The sequence below is a fragment of the Macrosteles quadrilineatus genome, unplaced genomic scaffold (assembly GCF_028750875.1).
Source record: "Macrosteles quadrilineatus isolate MER2022 unplaced genomic scaffold, UCM_ALF_1.0 Scaffold_2__2_contigs__length_208266976, whole genome shotgun sequence".
NCBI classification, from domain to species: domain Eukaryota; kingdom Metazoa; phylum Arthropoda; class Insecta; order Hemiptera; family Cicadellidae; genus Macrosteles; species Macrosteles quadrilineatus.
Genome location: NW_026542595.1, coordinates 191,136,209 through 191,152,744, shown reverse-complemented (window position 1 = coordinate 191,152,744; position 16,536 = coordinate 191,136,209). Strand labels below are relative to the sequence as shown.

General features: G+C 34.3%; 2 protein-coding genes across 3 annotated transcripts; one reads left to right on the top strand and one right to left on the bottom strand.

Moving 5' to 3' along the window:
* The first annotated feature begins 101 nt into the window (after positions 1 to 101).
* LOC128988005 (glutaredoxin-related protein 5, mitochondrial-like) lies at positions 102 to 5,477 on the top strand. Its single transcript, XM_054409171.1, has 2 exons — positions 102 to 555; positions 5,176 to 5,477. Exons 1-2 carry the CDS (start codon positions 300 to 302, stop codon positions 5,361 to 5,363), a joined length of 444 nt encoding a protein of 147 aa, XP_054265146.1. The 5' UTR covers positions 102 to 299; the 3' UTR covers positions 5,364 to 5,477.
* A 1,023-nt stretch (positions 5,478 to 6,500) lies between these two features.
* Positions 6,501 to 16,088, bottom strand: LOC128987508 (uncharacterized). Of its 2 annotated transcripts, XM_054408388.1 has the most exons (8): positions 15,906 to 16,088; positions 14,618 to 14,743; positions 13,202 to 13,387; positions 12,466 to 12,615; positions 10,593 to 10,763; positions 10,176 to 10,346; positions 7,490 to 7,702; positions 6,501 to 6,670 (listed from the first exon to the last, which is right to left on the bottom strand). In XM_054408388.1, exons 1-8 carry the CDS (start codon positions 15,999 to 16,001, stop codon positions 6,521 to 6,523), a joined length of 1,263 nt encoding a protein of 420 aa, XP_054264363.1. In that variant the 5' UTR covers positions 16,002 to 16,088; the 3' UTR covers positions 6,501 to 6,520. The 2 variants fall into 2 exon arrangements, with proteins under 2 accessions (XP_054264363.1, XP_054264364.1); XM_054408389.1 differs by lacking the exon at positions 10,593 to 10,763.
* Between the last annotated feature and the right edge of the window lie 448 nt (positions 16,089 to 16,536).

Genomic DNA, 16,536 nt, shown 5'->3' with positions numbered 1-16,536 from the left:
ACAGACAAGTTAAATGACATTTCATGTAAAGCCTGCGGCATTATGCCATAAAGACGAAAAAAAACAGTAAGTTTCGTCTGCAAGTGCAAGGTTGTTTGTTGTGTGTTGTGGATTGTGGTTGGTTTGGTTATGTCATGTTCTTAATATTGTGTTAAATCGGAAGAGATCTCAGACTGAGTAGAAAATAAACAGACTTAATTTTTTAAATATTAACAACTGATACTTTTACATAGCATATAGGCCTATCAATAAGATTTAATTTTGAAACTTTTGATAAAATATCAATAAATTTGTCCATTATGAATGTTTTGCGTAGAGGTTATTTGACCTATAATAGGTTTAACCCACAGATTTTAAAGTTTTCTACAGATGCTGCAAAAAGTGTCAAAGAAGAAATTGATAATTTAGTTAAAAATAATAAAGTAGTAGTGTTTATGAAGGGTGTACCAAGTGAGCCAAGATGTGGTTTCAGCAATGCTGTTGTCCAAGTTCTTAGAATGCATGCTGTAAACTATGATGCACACGATGTTTTAAAAAATGAAAACATAAGACAAGGTTTGTACTTTACCATGTTTCAAACTTTGGGTGCATGCAAAAGGTTACCGTATTTATTTAAAATTCACAGTAACTTAACCCTCCGAGTGTCATGCGTCGCTGCAGCGACGCGTAACGCACTTTGTATAGTGTCGTGCGTCGCTACAGCGACTCGCGAACACTGTTTACGGCGAAGGCTCTATGACTAACTGAATCGGACTGTACTGGATTGAGTTAGGTATCGTTCTTTCCGTAATATTCTAAGCTTTCTCCAGAGGTCTGTCTCTAAGCACTATTCATTTTAGTTCCGAAAATATTGTAGCAGACAGCTGACTGAGCTGACGTGCGTGTATTTGTAAACAGCTAGGTTACCCTCGGACCGATGACTGATGTGTTTTATTACATTTATCATTGTTTTAGTGTTAAAAATCAAAAGTAGTGATATACGTGGTGCATTATAAGAAGATTTAAGTGGTTTTGAAGTGCTGGTTGATGATCCTGAAGAAGTAGGTAGTGATATTGATGTAAATTATCAGCCAGATTCCTAGCTATGGTTGGGCTATGCATTCTTAGCTAAACGCTATGTACTGAAATCTGTTTTTTGCCCATAACTTATTTATTTGCAAATCTACTTCCTTATATTATTATATATTTGTAATCCTCATAAAATTTAGAACAAAGTGGCTATTTTCAAATATTTATAGGCCTATAATTTATACAATTTCATTGAGCGCAAACTTATTATTTTTTTTTTTTTTTTCGAAATTATACATTTTTTTTTACCTAAAAAAATTTTTTTAAAAAAATCTTCCTTATGTTTTATATATAATATTGAAGCCCAAGATTTTCCAAACAAAATGGTATATAGAACAGTATAATTAACATTGTTTTTAAGCTTCTCAGATCAGTTTTAATAAAATCTTGCAAATGAGCAAAAAATAGGCTGACATTAAGGCCAAAACACGTGACACTCGGAGGGTTAATAAGCTGGCCCCGGAACTGCAATATTGACTTCGCCCTAAGTTTAGTCGGCTGCACTTTACTTTAGGTCCTACACTCGTTCGAATGAAATATCGATCGATTATATGATATATCGTTTGGTTAGTTAGGTAAAGTTAACCTAACCTAACTAACCAAACGATATATCGAATAATCAATATTTTCATTCGGTTGTTTGTGTAGGACCTAAAGTAAAGTGCAGCCGTTTAGTCATATTGAAATGAAATGAAAAATGTCTTTACTTAAGAGGCGAAGTTAGGACTTGTAAGTCCTCTCTACCACTAAACCTCTAAAACATATATAAATAACAACTTAAAAAGGTTTTGCAGTAACTTGCCAAGTTAAAACATGTCTGCATTAACAAAGGGTAACGGTCAATGTGTTGTTACGGTGGGATGCCATTGTCTATCAGTTCAGTCTACTAAATAACTCACATCAAATCCGCTTAGAATAGCTTGTTGATGGTTTAAACACATGACACTTAGCCTACCTAAGTTTAACATAACATTAACGATATAAAAACAAACAACCTTCAGTCAACAATTCAGCTACAACCTGTTTTGCTCTAAACGATGTCATATTAAAGCAGCTATTATAATGTCTCACCCGGTCCATAAAGTGTGTATTCTCAGGGTGGTTGCCCATGACCAGACTGCATAAATTTTTAGGTAGGTGCTGCAAAGGCTGAAAGGTTGACCTTTACTACCATTGCAGCAAATGGTAGTGTTTCTCAGTGTTTCTTCTTTCCATTTTAAGGCCTCGCAGTACTTACATTTGAACGTCATGGTGCCTATCGCCACCGAGCTATCTCCTTCATCATCTATTTTTAGATCATATGACATTGCTGATAGATTTTTCACCATCCATTGAATCTTTGGGAATGTCTTTCAGGATGAGTTTGTTCATACTTTGTGCTTGCGTTCTTCGCCTGCTTTTTCCTTTGTTTGTCTGCGCAACTGCTACGCCACTTACCCCTTGATGTATTTTGTTGAGATTTCGGGATTGGCTGACAATTAGGAGAAACAGGTTCTTTTTGTGACACTAAAACGTCAAAGTGCCTGCTAGACAGGAATTGTGTAAATCCGAGTCTTTTCACGGGATTACGTTCGTCACCAAACTTGGCATATAATTCACCATTCCGTTAAACCTTGAAAACAAATATGAATAGTTGTGAAACCACAACCAGGGTTGCCACCATAGTGAGATGACAAAATTCATGCAGAATTCATGGTTTTCATTGGTAGTTGGAAAAAATTCATAGTCAATACGCTCATACACGTTGCGGCAAAAAAACCGATCTATTTTATGTAGTGCACTGTTCGGCAACATGTCGTTTGAGAGTGGTGGGGTTAGGCTCGTTAGAAAGCCTACACGGTGCCATTATCTGTGGTCATAGAGCAGTGGTCACCTGAGCATCGTACGTTTGTGATTGAGTCCAATTTAAAAAGTAATGATTCAGTCATTGCAACTCAGCGGCAGTTTGGTGATTTTTTTTTTACTAGGGCGACGTCGATTCTGTCATGTGGTAGACAATCAACTATAGACAGGGTGTCCACAAGGCCAACCAGAAAAAATTCATGAGTAATTCATGAGTAAATAAAATAGGCCTAATTCCAGGTAGTCCAGGTCGTACTTTTCATACTAAAATTTCTAACGTGTTTTGCAACAACTCCCGCAATGCTGTTTTAGCGCTCTAACACAGCTCGCTATTTTAGTTATCGGAAAGAGCATTCTCAGTTAAGGGGGAAAAAATATGATTGCTGTAATATTGCCTGACACAAGTATTCAATTTTTATATAGGCCCTATTACTAATTAAATAATTCAAAAATTAAAATCCAATCCTTAAACCTGCAATTTATTAATAACTTTCTAAAAATAGTGATTAACCCACCAAAGGTAAACGGCTTAGACATTTCATAGAAGTATTCCCTGAAATTAAGGTAATTATTCCCGTCACTGTCATAGGATAAGATTGATAAGTAGTCCCAGTTCCTCACAACCTTCCTTACGACAGAGCGTTTGTTGTAACTGCTTGCTGTCTTTGGAACAATCTACCTTTAGCTATTAAATCCCTTGATAGTCGTTCCCGGTTTGTGGCAACACAAAAAAATCTCTATTTTGAATGCATGGCCATGGTGGGTTTGTCCTAGGGGCTTGTGCGCATGGGCGATCGCTGACACGTGTGTGTGTATTTGTAAAATTTAAAATTTACTGATTTTTGTTAAAAGTTTCTGTATCTATGATTTATGTTTTGGTTATTTGTATAAACTGATTTTGTTAAAATATTTGTATCATATTTAAGTAGGCTAACCACAGGTTAAGTGTAAGATAGGGCCATGTGGCCCTAACATTGCCTGTGTTAATAAATGATTTTTCATTTAATTTCATTTTTAAATAACTCAAGCTATCTAAGGACTAAATGATGAGGGGAAAATACCATTTTACAATCTGTGAGTGGCTCGAATAAAAAATAGGCTACAGCTGATCCAAGTCAACCGTGGTACATATTAAGGAAAGTTAGGTGTGTGCTGTTAAACTGTTAAATAACAAATTTATTTATAAAAAAAACATTAAAAAAACAAAAAGAACTAAAAATAATTTAATGTACGTACATTAAATTATTTTTAGTTCTTTTTGTTTTTTTACCCCACAGTGCCAACAACAGTGGCATTTTTTACCCCAATTTTGGTAACAAAATTTTAATTACGTAATTAACTACGCCACTTCGACAAACACAAACTCATACCGTGCAATTTAGCAGGTTCAGCTTAATGAATAAAAATAACTAATCTACAATTGAGATTGTTGACAAAAGATGTGTCAAATCCCATGTTTATAAAACACCATGGACTATGACACGAGAACACGAACACGGGTGAAACCCAAACAATCTGAAGAAGAAAAAATCCATTTTATTTAAAGAAAAGTAGTTTAGGCTTAGAACTATCAAAGTCTTTAAATTTAGAACGCTGAGCTATGATATATGGGAAAAAGAATTTTTATTTACAAAAAAAAAAAAAATATCTGTAAAAATCAATGGTAACTTATTTATTTGTTTAACAGCATTATACAGTATTTGTCATATTTTCTCTCGGTTATTTTTCATCCTAACCTAAAATATACTATAGCCTAAATCAAACAATATGTGTTGGTAAAATATCATATTCTAGTGAGTATGTCCGCATTATTTCTGCAGTATTTCAATATTCTAAACATGTAAGTTTTAACACAAGTTAGCAGACAGTATAAAAAATAACCTCAAAAAGTAAAAATGCTAAATTGAGCAATTTTATATCATTATAACGTAAACAATCCTGCTACATGCTACATGTAGTTGTGGTGATGGACCCGGGCTGGGGGGCACCCTATACATTAGTTCTGGGCCAGATGCACCGTTCTGCCATGCCATGACACCACTGGATCTAGAGCGTACCTTGAATGTTTACTTCTTTAAATGTAAAGGTGGGACAGAAAACTATTAAAAAGGTTGTTTTTGACAGCAAAGTAACAAAATTATTAAATAAATAATAAACTCTTGCTGTTTAAAAGTTAAAGCTTTAGTTCATTTTCTGGTATTCCACTTGTATTTTTTCAAAGTGTTCTTTACTAGATGCTCATAACAATGTAACTTTTTCTCTCAGGCATCAAGGAGTACTCCAACTGGCCCACCATCCCCCAGGTGTACATCAACGGAGAGTTTGTTGGAGGTTGTGACATTCTCCTCCAAATGCATCAGAATGGAGACCTGATCCAGGAATTGGAGAAGGCTGGAATCAGATCAGCGTTGTTGGATAAGGAAACCGAAAGCAGTCCTAAGCCAGATAAATGATTTGGATGGATAGTGTAATGTTGTGTTTAGAGATAAGATTTAAAAGGTTTCTTGTTTTCCATTGTTTTGTTATTTAACATTTGTGTAATATATTAAAAAAAGTAAACAAGTTCATAGGTACTTTGTTTTTAATTTCACCATAGAAAAAAGAATTAGATATAGACCGTCAGCTATGCTGCGGTTATCATAGGTTCTGGCGCATACAGCTGGGAGCGCCATGTAGTTACGGCGTGCACGCTACGTAAATACACGGCGCTCCCAGCGGTGTGTACCAGAAGCTATGGTAATCAAGGTAACCACATCACAGCTGACAGTCTATTTTAATTTCTTTTTGTCTATGATTTTACAAATCTACCTTACTAGTCTTCTATAGCCTACTCTATAATTGTTCACCTCCTGTACTGCACAGGTTCAATGGGAGGTACTTAAACATTACTAACTGTCCTTGCAACATTCATGAAGGCTTTTAAACACACTTTAGTTATTTCCGTTACTTTACCTTTTACAAAAGTGTATTTATACCTTTATGAGTTTGGTTTGGTAGAGTTTAAATTATTATAGTAGTTAATTAAAGCACAAGGAAAGAGTTGAGGAGCGTTTTGCATATCCTGATGTTTTTACAACGACGCATGTCTTATGGACATTCCGCTTGGCAGAGTAAAAGTTAATTGATATATCTATTCATATTCATTTGAGAATGAAGGTTTGTAATTTACAGTTGTAGGATCGCCTAATATCTGTTAGACTTTCAATTTACAAAAGGATACCATAAATATATATTTTTTTAAATACATACTTATTAATATATATATATATATAACTACAGATCAAATTTAGTTTTAACTAATTTGGTCTCTAAAAAAGGTAGATTTTTTTGGTTCCGAAATTTATAAAAATACTCTCAAGACTGTGCCCTATAGAGAACTAACTAAAACTGACATGTAAGTATGAAATGAATGGTGTTGTAGTATGGAGTTACAACTCTTTTATAGTTTTAACGATTTAAGAATAGTTTAGTAACTGAGTAAAACCCTTGTAAAACATAAACATATTATTTAAATATGTCTTTAAAATATAATTTAAAAAAATAACAAACTCTACAGAATTAGTTTTAAATTAGTTTTATATTACCTTTTTTGACACGCAGTCGTCACCAATCAAATCCCAAAACAAGCAAATTCGTCCTCCTCCTGATTATTGAGTATTGATTGACTGGGTTGGCTCAGTTTCGCCATACTAGGTTCCTCGGTTTCAAGTCTGCAAACCTTTCCATTTTCCATTGGCATTTTTGTAAAAATATCAACCTTCTGTAAAGTTGACATAGTATTAGTATGTGTAAAAATAAGCAAATCTACAGAAAATCAAGAAGAATCCGTTGTTATAATCCTTTGATATAAACAAAGTAAAATATGAGTCCACCTTATCAGAATAACGGTTTTCATCAATTTCCATCTGGTTGGGTCCTTTAGCCAGACCATTTATTAAAACCCAATAATCAAGGAAAACTGGGTACAGTTTTGAACCATCAAAAACCTACTGACTTTTTTCAGGATCAAACCCGCAATCTTGAGTACTAACTGAGCACCAATCCCACTGAAATACCAAGTAATAGCTGAAAACATCAAGTAGATTTGTCATCCTTATGGATCAGCTGCAGACAATTTTATTGTTGGTTCCGAACGGTGCCGCTAGGATCGTGTTAGTTATTGTTTACGATTTGTTTCTTATTTCAGTTATGTAAAACCTCATTTACCTAAATAGAAACCAACTTATCATAAACAATAAATCGTCCCATAGTTATATAACCAAACAGTAAATCACTAAAGCACTAATCATAAAACTGACCCTAAAATGATAAAATAAATTTCATAGACACTAGCAAGACGTGTCACCAACATGAACTACACATGAAAAAAGCTTCAGATTTGATAATGGGATGAGAAGTCTACTTTTGTTGGTTGGTTAGTCTATGGCAATAGTTAAGTAATTCCCAATAATGACCGTTATTGAAGGAGGGTATTTTGTTCACCACACCTCGGTTTTGGTAAAAAATGGGGGTTGGATACAAATAAATGTATTGTAAATTGTTAGTCAATTTAAGTAACAATGATTATTTTTATCTTTACCTTAACAGACGGGTTGCTGTTTTTAATGTCTATGGTGTTGTGATAGAGGTCCCAGAAGCCAAACTCATCATCATCATCATCATCATTATGAAGTGATGACGAATTTGGTGAGGCATTGTTAGAAATGTTGTCTTTACTGTTTTGCATATTCGGTTCTCTAATATCAGGTTCTGGATCTAATGGATCAGTTGTATTGTCTGTAGTTCCTGCATCCTATAAAAAGTGAACAACTTATAAATGGTTCAAGGAACAATAGGTTTGATTTCAATAAGGCAGTTTAAAAAATCTGTTGGAAATAGCATTTACAAATTGTCAGTACAAACTTGATATAAAACCTTTTCATCATAATCATTAACCCTCCGAGTGTTATTTGTCGATGCTTCGACACATAACACACTTTGTGTAGTGTTTTGTGTCGATGCATCGACTGACAAACACTGTTTACGGCGACGGCTCTGGGACTGACTGAATCGGATTGAACTGGATTGAGTTGGGTATCGTTTTTTTCAGCAGATTCAGAGCTTTCTCCGGAGGTCTGTCTCTAAGCGCTTTTCATTTTAGTTCCAAAAATATTGTAGCAGACAGCTGACGTGCGTATTTGTAAACAGCTTGGTTAACCTCGCACCGATGACTGATGTGTTTTATTACGTTTATCATTGTTTTAGTGTTAAAAATCAAAAGTAGTGATATACGTGGTGCATTATAAGAAGATTTAAGTGATTTTGAAGGGCTGGTTGATGATCCTGAAGAAGTAGGTAGTGATATTGATGTAAATTATCAGCCAGATTCCTAGCTATGGTTAGGCTATGCGTTCTTAGCTAAACGCTATGTACTGAAATCTGTTTTTTGCCCATAACTTATTTATTTGCAAATCTACTTCCTTATATTATTATATATTTGTAATCCTCATAAAATTTAGAACAAAGTGGCTATTTTCAAATATTTATAGGCCTATAATTTATACAATTTCATTGAGCGCGAACTTATTTTTTTTATTTTTTTTCCAAAATATTTTTTTTTTACCTAAAAGATTTTTTTGAAACAAATGTTCCTTATGTTTTATGTATAATATTGAAGCCCATGATTTTCCAAACAAAATGGTATATAGAACAGTATAATTAACATTGTTTTCAAGCTTCTCAGATCTGTTTTAATAAAACCTTGCAAATGAGCAAAAAATAGGCAGACATTAAGGCCAAAACAAGGGACACTCGGAGGGTTAATAAAGAGATTTTAAGGGCCATCAAGGTGGGTCAGAGTTATAATTTAAAAAGGGGTGGTAGAAGAAAACCAAGAGAAAAGGTGGAAAAAGAAAAATGATTATTTGGATCTGGACGAATGGCATTGAGGATAATAGAATTAATTGATGGCAATAGAAGGAAGCAGACTGAGAGGAAGATCCAGTACAAGGTAGATGGATGAGAATGAGAGGGATATAGAGAAGAAGTGAGATAGCACATGGCGAAAGAAGAACAAAGAAAGAAAATGAAGACATGGTGAGTCTTGTTCATTCCGGAATGAAAGAGGATACACATGTATGTGTGATGCAACTTAAAAATTAGAATATTATCAATATTTATACAAAGGATTCTCAAACAAAACAAAAATGAGATTAAAACCAAGTATCATCACACAATGCACAACTAATTACTTTAATTTTAATACAGGGTGATTACTGGGAAACGCATGTTTTTTACTTGCGTAGTATACGAGGAATATAGTTCGGCTACGGCCGGAAGTTGTTGTGCTGTGGAGGGAAAAGTGTGCAGTTTCAATTGTTCCCGAGATTTGGAACCTTGAGCATCGTACGTTTTTCATGCGACGATATTACGCAAATGGTGAATAAGTCACTCAGCTCAGACTCGGCAAGACTTTCGTGCACATTTTAACATTGCACGACATGGTGCTATCCCTGATCGTAGCATGATATTGCGTTAGATACATAATGTTAACACAACGGGATCTTTGCTTAAGAAGCAACCTCCTGGACCGGCAAAGACAGAGTATCCCTGAGACAGTTAACGCGTGCGCCTTGCAACAGTTCAGAGTCATAGCCGCTCAATTCGGAAGCGGGTATCTGCTCCCGGACTTCGCCCGTCCACTGTGAGAAAGATTTTGGTCAAAGAACTTAAATTACATCCTTTCAAGCTGGCAGTATATGTAATCAATTGAGTCAAGCAGATAAGAGGTGTACATTTTTGTGACACAATGACAGCCCATACAGCTCGCATCAGTATGGAATTCCTTCGGCAAACATTCCCTACAAGAGTTATCTCACGTTTTGGTGATGTCACTTGGTCTTCTCGCTCACCGGATCTTACAATTCCAGATTTCTTTCTAAGGGGTGTTTTGAAATCTAGAGTTTACTTTACATGAACAAACCATAAACACAATACAGGAACTTAATAAGTTATCCACCAGGAAATCAACGCCATTCCTAGAGATATGTTAGCAGAATCCCAGAATCCGTAGCAAGTTTTAAGGAACGACTTCAACACTGTATCCAAGCAGAAGGCGCCCACCTTAAGAGATGTAATTTTTAAACGCTAAATTTTAAGTAATTTTATTCTGAAATTGCATGTGGTGTACACTGTTTTTCCACTCATAAATATATTTTTCTCTGAACTGCCCGAGTACTCGTTATTTGAAAAAAAACATGTGTTTCTCGGTAATCACCCTGTAGTACCTCTTTTGAAATACAGTTGTCATGGATCAAATCCCAGAAACCAAATTCGTCCTCTTCATCGTCATTCACCAGTCTAGGTGTGTGGTTTGACTTGAATGATTCATTCTGTTGATGTTCTAGTACAATGTTTTGCGGATTTCCAGCTGTTTTGATTGAGGGAACCTGTACAACCTGAAAAAGTGCAAAGTGTTATGTTAAATTGTCTGTATTTTATGAGCTGAAAACAAAGTGTAGGTTAGGTTGACTTAAAGATCAATTAACTATAGAGTTGAAAGTATAACAAATCCTAACAAATTAGAATATGTAATGTTGTTTTGGATGCGTATTATATAAACAACTCAATTTATAAACAAAACAAAAATGAGATTTAAACCAAGTATCATCATATAATGCACAATTAATTACTTTTAATAGTACCTCTTTTGAAATACAGTTGTCATTGACCAAATCCCAGAAACCAAATTCGTCCTCTTCATCGTCATTTACCAGTGTGGGTGTGTGGTTTGACTTGATTAATTCATCTTGTTGATGTTCTAGTACAATATTTTGCGGATTTCCAGCTGTTTTGATTGAGGGAACCTGTGCAACCTGAAAAAGTACAAAGTGTTATGTTAAATTTTGTCTGTATTTTATGAGCTGAAAACAAAGTCTAGGTTAAGTTGACTTAAAGATCAATTAACTATAGAGTTGAAAGTATAAAAAACCGACTACAATATTTGTAATCTCGAAGGCAAAAAGGAAGTGAATTTTTGATTTTGAGTTATATATATATATATATATATATTTGAATTCCTTATTAAATTCCAAATCACTTGGTGCAAGTCCCATGCATCTACGATTTTTTGTTGGTGTTAAAGTTATAGGACTTAGAAGACTATAGACTTAGAGTCATTTTGAGAAAAAATTTATTTTGAAAATTCAAATACGCATAAGAACAGTTTTTTGAATAAAAACCGATTTTGGTATCAAAAGAAAGCTTATAATGTCTTCTTTGGAGGCAATACTAATTTTTGCTTTAATTCGCGGAAGTTTACATTTAAATAATTGAATTAAATAATGAATTAAGAATTAATAATAATTGAATTAAATAATTAATTAAGAATTAATCAAAAAATTATTATTAATAATTATTAATTAATTTAATAATTAATAATAATCAAGAATTAAATAATTTATCGAAGCATGTCGTAAAAATCACATTTTAGAAAAGGGACCTCTTGACAGCCCTATGTTATTTCTCCATACCATAAAAAAAGGTAGGGCCTACCTCTTAACAGGACTGCAAAATTTGTGAGATATTTTGTTTTCGGTTAATTGAACTTTGTTGTCATTTTCTAAATGGAGATAACGATAAGTTTGAATTTAAAATGATTACAGAAAATGATGTTAAGGAGGCAATGAACTCAATAAAATCAAAAGCTGTAGGTGTTGATAGTATATCGATAAATGATAAGATCTGTTAGCCCATATGCAATAGGAGCAATAACACATTTGATAAACATGAGTCTGGCCTCTGGTGTATTTCCTAAAAGTTGGAAGATTGCCCGTGTGAAACCATTGCCTAAGGTTGCTGTGCTAAAAACCGTCCAGCATTTAAGACCTATCTCCATGTTACCTGCAATGTCAAAAATAAAGGAAAAGATAGTAACTAAACAAATTGCTTCATTTCTAGACAACTTTGATATATTGCCTAAGCTACAGTCAGGGTTTAGAAAAAACCACAGTACTTGTACTGCACTGACTAATATGTTTGCGGATCTATTCGATGCCAAAGATAAAGGCCTCTACAGCACATTAGCTATTCTAGATTATTCCCAAGCATTTCACTCTATTGATCATGAATTGTTATTGGCCAAAATGAAGTGCTATGGCTGCAGTGAAAAAGTTGTTCGTTGGTTTCGGTTCGGTATCAGCATTTCCCATTTCGTTCAACTCTTGGATTAGGTTTACCTAAAAACGGGTTGTATAGTGTTTGAAAGACTAATTATTTATATGCTTTATAGAAACTGTTGGAAAAACATAATGTGTAATCCGAGCGCAAAGTGCCTTTGCACTCTAGTTATACCAATAACTATTGTATACATGGTAATGGAATTAGATGTTCTGTGTAGCTTTTGATGCTGAAAAACATCTGGTTCTTTAACAAGTACACCTCTTTACAAGCCATATGATCAAGATCAAGGACAGATGGATCCAGTGATAAGATTACAACGATTTTGATTTTTTTTCATGATCAAACAGGTGATATTCTGATAGTTACTATAACCATGCACTCAGCTACCCAGCTTACCTCAACAAGAGAACAGGTGTTATCAATTTCCATTTGAGAAGTATTAATAGCTCCATGGTTTTCTTGAAGGATGGATCGGCTTAGTTCAGTGTTTGATTCAACAGAGGTTTGACGGTTCAAATCAGCAACTCGGTCTGAATCTGCAGCTTGCTATGTACAAATCACAAATGCATTTTAGTGTAGCACCATTTCATGTCAATGGTCTCACATCTTTTAGTGCTATAAGTAAAAACTGGTAATTTGTTTTGTTATTTTTCACTCGTATATATGCTCCAAAAAAGACAGGGAGCATATATGGAGAAATAAGGCTACAATACAACTAGTAAATGAAAAAGTCAAAATCCGATTATCTGTTTAAAAAATATAATTACCGGTACTTAAAAATACTAGGATTGCTTTCATAGCAGTGTAAGTCAGTTTCGATATATCACTTGTCATGGTTTTAAATAAAACAATAAATAAAAACAATGTTTATAGATATAATAAAGCTTTATTCAATAAAGCCGATTCCAAAGATCTTCTCTTCGCTCAAAGAGTACAAAGGTTCTTGAAAACCTGCTAAATCCTACTCAGGTAAGGAAAATAAGTCAAATGTTCCTAACAAATAGCCAGACTACCCTACAAAATAAAAAAAAAAACATGAATAACTTTATTACTGATTGATCAACTGAGTGTTATTTTGTTTCATAAAATGTACATTCTACAAAACACCCCTAAACAAAAGTTATAAACTTACACAAATGGCTGCCCCAATAACTCTGTATGCAATGTTCTGAAATCCAAACTCATCCTCTTCCTCATTTTGAACGATTGTTTGGCTTGCTTCACTGATATTTGATGTTTTGCTCAATCGAAGTCCATTTGCAATAACAGTTGGTTCATTAACCAGATCATTCACTTCGCCAGTTATAACTCCTGTAATCTTAGAAATAAAACCTGTGATGAATATTTTCTCAATGTAAAATAAGTCATAAGTCATTTATTTGGCCAGATTTACATTATAACTTAACTTAATGCATTGGCTAAGTCAATTACAATAAAAAGTACAGATTGTTTTATTGTGACGGCCCCAAAAAATTCCCAGACCCATTACATATCAGTTGGGGAGGTTTTTGCTACACCCTCAAGAAACTCTTGTCAGTTCAACACTTGTTATTTCAAATATAAAAGGAGGGTATGTAATATTGGACTGTTAACCTCCTAACTTTCTGCGTCAGCCAGTTGCCTCACCATGGAATATTCCGTCAGCATGGCTCAGCGCTAGGCCGGGCCAACGTTCTCGGAAAGTGTAACGCGCATGGCTGGAATTTGCTGATACAGCTCAGCAAGTCGCTCGATGAAATCAGTTAATGCGCAGCTACAGTTTGCCTAACGCCCTGATGAATCGTTAGGCCGCAGCACTGTCCAGTGTTTGCACTGACGTCACGCGGCATGGCCGCAACGTGATTGGCTGTTTCCCCTCCACGCCCAACTCTGGGTGATGGACAGAGAGCACTCAGTCTAGTTAGTCTAAATTCTAAATTCAATTCGGTCGGTCATGTAAAGTTCTGTTCTGCGTCGCCTTTCCCCATAGCCTCCTCGGGAGGCTATGTTCTCCAGTAACTTATTTTATAAAATAGATAAATTAGGCCTATACAACAAGTCGGAAGCTACATATTATTGTTTTGTCTTAAGCATAATAAATTATTTATTCGTAGCACATTTTCGTTGTTTCATTCGGCAACCTGTCACATTATCAACTATAAAATAACTATTAACCTATTAAAATAACTATTAACTTAAAACACATGAAATGTTCCAAACAGGTGTAGAAAGTGAGTCATTACATAATTTGAGACAATAATATGTTTGAAGTGTGAGATTTATCGAGCACTTTATATGAGCGAGAATATTATGTATAGACCCACTTTCACTCGTGTTTTGAACACTACAAAGACTAATTTAATTATTTTCTTATAATTAAAACAGACATTGGATATTTCTTTAATACAGTTAGAAACAATACAAAACTCATAATAAGTTAGATTTTTTTTTAGGTTATGCCTCAATTTTAAGTTAACTAATATTAAATTTAAGTTAATATAAGATAACCAGGTGGTTGTGGACAGAATACCACAATTAATTTCCATTGTGAACTGATTATTAGGCCTACCTTTTCACAGGAACTGCTTGAGCCACTTGCTGTTGGAGTATTAGATGTGGCAATTCTTGCAGGTATTTGTCTCAGAGATTTCAATTTATTTGCCAAAACGTCCTGGGCATCAGTTCCATTAGTAACCTGACATAATAAGTATGTTTTTAATTTGATACAGAAATTTATGAAAACACATAAAGTTATTCTAACAAAATCTTGAATAAAGTACCTATATTGCAGCTAAAATGTTCAGTTTTTAGCCTCATGTTATTTGTGTTGAGAAATAAGTTACCAGTAAGCTTGAATAATAATTTTGTTCATTAGAAATTTTTAAGAAAAACTGAGATAACATACCTAGGTAGGTACTGAAGTGGCTAAACTAGTCCAATTTGAATAACTCATTTAACTTTTAAATGAAAGCCGGTACCGGTACCCTACCCGTATTCACTAAAGAAAGGTTATTTATTACACCAAAATATATAGGATTAAATATAAATATAACTGGTGAAATAAATATTAAATTGAAGAAAGAATTTAAAAAAATAAATTTATGTCTTTTGGTCGACTTCGACTAATACAGTTAGATAAATATATATACCAATGCTTGATGTGAAATCTGTGTGTGCATACTTTCAACTTGAGACCTCAATCATGAAAATCGGTTAGGTAGAAGAGCTAAACGAACTCGGAAAAGAAAACCCAAATTGAACTCCCATAAGAAATACATGGGGAGTAAATTTCGTTTACATAATACTCCGAGTGGGATTGTAGATACATTTATGCCAATGCTTGATGGCAAATCTGTATGTGCATACCTTCAATTCGAGACCTCAATCATGAAAATCAGTCGGGTAGAAGAGCCAAACGAACTCAGCAAAGAAAACCCAGATTTAACTCCCATAAGAAATACATGGGGAGCAAATTTCGTTTAAACGTATTAAACCGAGTGGGATTATAGATACATTTATGCCGATGCTTGATGGCAAATCTGTAGGTACGTGCATACCTTCAATTCGAGACCTCAATCGTGAAAATCGGTCAGGTAGAAGAGCCAAACGAACTCGGCAAAGAAAACCAAAATTTAACTCCCATAAGAAATACATGGGGAGCAAATTTTGTTTATGTATAAGCAGAGTGGGACACTGTAGATTAATATGTATGCCGATGCTTGATGTGAATTAAATCTGTGCGTGCATACCTTCAATATGAGACCTCAATCAATAAAACTTGCTGTGTAGAACAGCCAAACGAACATATCGGGAAAGAAAAACCAAATATTTTAAAAATATGTAAGGTTAAGGCCTACCTTAAGAATACTCAGGAATTCTCTGCGAAAGTCTTCATCAACACTTATTCGAAAAACGTCTGTACAGGCTTTTGACAAAACCACACTTAAATCCATGGGTATACCAAGCAATTTGTTGAGACTGTTGTAATTGTTTGTTACTCACAATCAAAAATTCATAAAAACCAATTTCATTCAACAGTCTCAGTGACCATCAATTTGGAATGGACATAAACAACAACAATGAAATAAAAAATAGCTTCTGTTGGACAATTAATTGGTCAGCTGATTGATGAACTCCAAGGATCTAGGAAGATTCATTGGTTTAACTATTGATTAAACATAGTCAGTCAATGCTATGTGAAATATAATGCTATAGAGAACTTGTTTTTCCTAAGGGAATATGTTTTATCTATGGGGTTTCTTTTACTTATCTAAACAGATAACTTTACACAATAAGTGAATGCTCAGTAACAATCATGATTACACATATAAACTATTTAAGTTGTTCTATTACCCGCTTAAAACCTGTGCTATCCGCCTCTTGACTCTTTATCTTGCTTGTCACTCGATTTTCCTGTCTGCTGTTGGTCTGCTCATGCTACAGCAAAGCAAAGCAAAGCAGTAAAATAATAACAAAACAAAGTTCAAA